General features: G+C 37.2%; 1 protein-coding gene across 1 annotated transcript; it reads left to right on the top strand.

Moving 5' to 3' along the window:
• The first annotated feature begins 115 nt into the window (after positions 1–115).
• LOC112505576 (farnesyl diphosphate synthase 2) lies at positions 116–5,024 on the top strand. Its single transcript, XM_025109466.1, has 11 exons — positions 116–146; positions 228–340; positions 1,196–1,282; positions 1,369–1,485; positions 1,579–1,667; positions 2,250–2,301; positions 3,152–3,247; positions 3,650–3,694; positions 3,887–3,976; positions 4,632–4,703; positions 4,831–5,024. Exons 1-11 carry the CDS (start codon positions 122–124, stop codon positions 4,957–4,959), a joined length of 915 nt encoding a protein of 304 aa, XP_024965234.1. The 5' UTR covers positions 116–121; the 3' UTR covers positions 4,960–5,024.
• The last annotated feature ends 257 nt before the right edge of the window (positions 5,025–5,281 follow it).

Genomic DNA, 5,281 nt, shown 5'->3' with positions numbered 1-5,281 from the left:
CCCCGCCCACCAAAAAAAAATGCATACATGATTTGTCTTGACAAATATGTCCAAGCATCTAGTTACAAGAAGCCAGTATTCATATCCAAATTTAACTGTGTGTGTTTCCTTATTTCTGCAGATGCTTGACTACAATGTACCTGGAGGTGAAATCAGTTGCTCCATTCCTATTCAAGAAACATTATCTTTTCACATTTGCTTTGTAAGAGGAAACATGATGTATGCAGGAAAGCTGAACCGAGGCCTCTCTGTTGTGGACAGCTACAAGTTGCTTAAAGGAGATGAATTAACAGACGACGAAGTTTTTCTTGCTTGTGCTCTTGGTTGGTGCGTCGAATGGGTAATATTAACATAAATGCTCGAAGCAATTCGTGCTTGTCCATGAATTTTCTTTTTGAGATTAATATTGTAAGATGATAGAATTAGGGTTCCAACATATATATTGAAGAGGCAAAGATATCCATATGGTAGATTATGGCTCTGTTATCATGTGAGAATATGTGAAACCCCATTAGACTATTCACCCTATCAGATTGCTCTCCAAAAGAACCCTTGAGGAAAGAACTGAGGTTCCAACATATATTGAAAGAGGCAAAGATATCTCAGATGGTAGATTTTGACTCTGATACCATGTGAGTATATGTGGAACCCCATTAGATTATTCACCCCATCAGATTATTCTCCAAAAAATTCATTGAAGAAAGAATTGGCTTCCAACATATATTGAAAAGGCAAAGATGTCCCGGATGGTAAACTTTAACTCTAATGTCATGTGAGAATATGTTGAAATCTCATTAGACTACTATCCAAAAGAGCCCTTGAGAAGAAAAGCTGAAATGGTCGAAGTTTAACTAATGTGGGACTTTAACAAATATTATCGTACTTTTGTTGTATGAGAGCCTTAGGGCCTGTTTGTTAGCATCTTAACGTGCTTAATAGAACTGACAACTTATTTGTTCACCTATAGATGATTGTTTGGTAATGGCTTAATAATCTAGAAAGTGCCTTAGTCATTAAGCTTCTAGGGGGAGCTTATAGAAAGCCAAGATTTTTCCAAACCTGCCCCTCCCAGTTAAAAAACATGCTCCTTCCATCTATGAAAAAACCCTCCCACACAAACAACTTTATCCATACAAAACTCAATGGAAAACCAACCAAACATCCTGTTAACCGTTGCTGATATTGATGCTTGCAGCTTCAAGCTTATTTTCTTGTACTTGATGACATTATGGACGAGTCCCATACACGCAGAGGTCAACCCTGCTGGTTCAGATTACCCAAGGTGTGACTCTATAGCAACAAACTACATCTTCCAATTGTTTGGTAGTTGATAATTTGAATCTTGAGTCGTCGAAAATTTGGTTCTAGGTTGGTATGATTGCAGTGAATGATGGAGTTGTTCTTCGCAACCATGTCCCCAGAATCCTAAAGAAACATTTCCGAGGGAAGGCTTATTATGCGGATCTACTGGATCTCTTCAATGAGGTGTGTTTCCTTTCTTAGTATTCATCAAATTAGTTAAGGATTTAACTTAATCTTTTCGGTTCTGATAATGACTCTTAATCCCATGTTGCGCAGGTCGAATTCCAGACGGCCTCTGGACAAATGATTGATTTGATCACTACACTTGTGGGAGAGAAAGATCTATCCAAGTATTCTTTGTCTATGTAAGTCACAATCTTAATTGTTCCCATCATAAACTTAAGTCACAACCTTAATTGTTCACGGTTTTAAAACATGTCTAGTAGAGGAGGTATCCAGTCCCTTTAGTTCCCCTCTTCAACCGATGTGACATCTCACAATTCACAATCGTACTAGATATTGTCTGCTTTGTCCACAGACCTGGACTCATGGTTTTGAAACACGTCTGACAGAGGATGTATCCAATCCCTTATAAGGAAAATTTAGTTCCCTTCCCCAACTGATGTGGGATCTTACACATGTTGACCACCTCGTACCGGGTAAGAGGTGATTGCTTGGTAAGAAGGGATGTAGTTTGCCAACTAACTCTGACCCACAAATATTTTGTGCCAGTAAGAAAGTGATTGCTTTCTGACTCGTAGTCAGCACTTTCCCAAACACTCGGTGAACAACTATTTTCAGTAGGCACTTACCCTGACCAGGCCTCTTACCTTGACCACATTCTTACAAACTTAGCACTTACCTAATTATGTGTTGGTAAACGACTCCTCAATCAATTTTATGTCATTTGCATCTTCTGAACTACACAATGTCATGTTGTCTTGCAGTCACCGTCGGATTGTTCAGTTCAAAACTGCCTATTACTCATTTTACCTTCCGGTAAGTAGATTTTTGTGCTTTATTGCATCTTAAATTCGTGTTTGCTCTGTTTATGTTTATATCTCTGTTTGTTAACAACTTAATGAGCTCAGTGGGACTCGCAACTTATTCGGTCAGCTAAATATGACCGTTTGATAGTGGCTTAATGATATAGAAAATGACTTGTTCAATAAGCTTCCAAGGGGAAGCTTTATTCACAAAGCCAAAAAAAATTCCATACCTGCCCTCCCAATTAAAAAATACGCTCATTCCATCTATTAAAAACTCTTCCAAACAAAAATATTCTCAATCTATAAAGACAGATTAATCTACATAGACAATTTTATCCACATAAGACTTAGGCAAGACCAACCAAACAGCCTCTAAAGACAAATTATTCACATCTATCAACTTAGCATGTATTGTTTTGTTGTTCCTTAAATCAACAAATGTCCTATATCCAAACAACATGAGTATGTGATATGGTCGTGATATACGAGTAAAACCGAATACATTTACTTGTTTGCCACCATTAACATCTGCAACACGGTGCTTGCATTGACCCAAGTTCACTTGGCAACCATGGGTGTCTTGGTCAGCTTCTGTGCACCTTGACCAATCTCATGGGTCTTGAAGATAAGATAACAATCAAGAAAATCACAAGTGGTCCTAAGGAGACTTGAGCTGGCGACTTATGGGGAGGACTGAGAAGCCCCAAGGCCTAGCCTTTATTTACCAGTTGAGCCGACTTTCAAGGTTTAAACCGTCGTTTACAATGATTTTACCATATATTATTCTGATTCATGGCACCTGTCTTCACTTTCATATAGTTTTGGATGACTAAATTTATCAAACGAATTTCTGCTTGAAGGTTGCGTGCGCACTCCTTATGTTCGGGGAGAATCTGGATGATCATGTTCAAGTGAAAGACATCCTTGTCGAAATGGGTACCTATTTTCAAGTGCAGGTAATATGATCATCACTTGCAGCTGGTGTAAAATCGAGTACCAAGTTATTCGAGCTTGAGCTCGATTAACTTTTTTAAAGTTGGGCTCGAGCTCGAATAACTTTTCCAATGTTTGAGCTCAAGCTCGATGCTCGTTTATGAGCTCGAACTCGAGATCGATTAACTCATTTATTTGCTCTAGCTCGATGATTTTTATATTTTGATTATATAATTTGTAAATATATAAAATATGTTTGGCTCAAATGACTCTGCTCAGCTCGGCCCGTAAAACGAGTAGAGTCGAGTCAAGTTGAACATTGGTGTTATAGAGTTCGACTCGTTAAGTGAAATGAGTTTTATTTTGTATCAAGATCGACTCGAACTCAAAAATTGTTATACTAAAAACAAATGGATTTATTGTAGGATGATTATCTCGATTGTTTTGGTGCTCCTGAGGTGATTGGCAAGGTTAGTCCACCATTATCGCTTACATTTCTCATGTCTTACAAGACATTTGGTAAGAAATTTAGGACAGGATAAAACATGACTGAGTGGTCCACCAACAAGAATCTTGAGAACTTGCCTACCTTACTTTGTCTTGTCTTATCCACTCGAGTCGAGTCGAGTCAACTCATGATTTGATTGATCCCATTATAACAGATTGGAACAGATATTGAAGACTTCAAGTGTTCCTGGTTGGTTGTGAAAGCACTGGAACTTGCCAATGAGGAACAAAAGAAACTTCTACACGTAAGCATGAACTACAATAAAATAAAAATAAACCTCATATATATATATATATATATAAATATATATATATATATATAGTGTTTGTTTCAAATATAACCCGTTGCATTTGTACAACTAATGCAACCCAATAAATTGAGATATTTATGTAAATGATGGGAGTTCATTTATTATGATTTGAATATTTAAGGAAGATGAATATGGTTAATTAATTATGATCAATACTTTATTTTAGGAAGCAATTAAAACTTCTATGAAATCACATATTAATCAAATGAAATGAACGGTTGAGATTGAGTTGTATTGGTTGTACAAATGTCAAGGGTTGTATAATAACCAATATCTCTCTCTCACTCACTCTCTCTCTCTCTCTCTATATATATATATATATAGACTTGGGATCACGTGAGACCCGTGAGATCACTTTTTTATACTTGAAACTTCACAGCAAAACGCTGTGAAGGTAAAAAAAAAACCCTAACGTTCACAGCAAAAAGACTTGGCGTTTTGCTGTGAAATTCAAGTGTAAAAAAGGGGTATCACGGGTTTTACGAAAACAGACTGGTCTCAAGTGAACCCAACCCCTCTCTCTCTCTCTCTCTCTCTATATATATATATATATATATATATATGCTTAACGGTATATTTACGTATCCAGGAGAAGTATGGAAGAAAGGATCCAGCAAGCGTAGCAAAAGTGAAGGAACTATACTATACTCTCAACCTTGAGGTTGCTGCTGCTGTTTCTTTGCTATTTTGGTGTTTCTACATATAACTGTTAGAGTCTCATATCTGCTAGACTTAAGACACTCTCTCTTCTCTGCTCAAGAGCTCGTAATTTGATGTATATTTTGTAGGGCGTGTCTGAGGATTACGAGAACAAGAGTCACGAGAAGTTGATCAAATCAATTGAAAGTCACCCAAGCAAAGCAGTACAAGCAGTGTTGAAATCTTTCTTAGCAAAGATATACAAAAGGCAAAAGTAAAGTTTGGTGGAGTGACTCCTATGTTGTCTGCCTTTTACCAAACACTTACCTGATAAAATTTAATACTATTATTTACTTATCGGGTAAGATTTTAGTCCACCAAAACGACATCGTACGCAACAATTTACCTGGTGAGCGCTTACCATGGTAAGAGTGGTCGCCTTCACTTACCGGGTAAGATTTTTGGTCCTTATTATATTCATCCGGTGAAGTAATGTGACTTGGTAAGCTTACCTGGTAAGTGTTTGGTAAACGGTTCCTTAATATCTTTTTCCATTGTATTCTTGCATCCTCCTGTATAATGTCCTGTTATATCTATTAT

Source organism: Cynara cardunculus (assembly GCF_001531365.2).
Source record: "Cynara cardunculus var. scolymus isolate 2C chromosome LG 2, CcrdV1, whole genome shotgun sequence".
NCBI lineage: Eukaryota > Viridiplantae > Streptophyta > Magnoliopsida > Asterales > Asteraceae > Cynara > Cynara cardunculus.
Note: the sequence above shows the minus strand (reverse complement) of the source record. Positions and strands in the feature narration are given on the sequence as shown.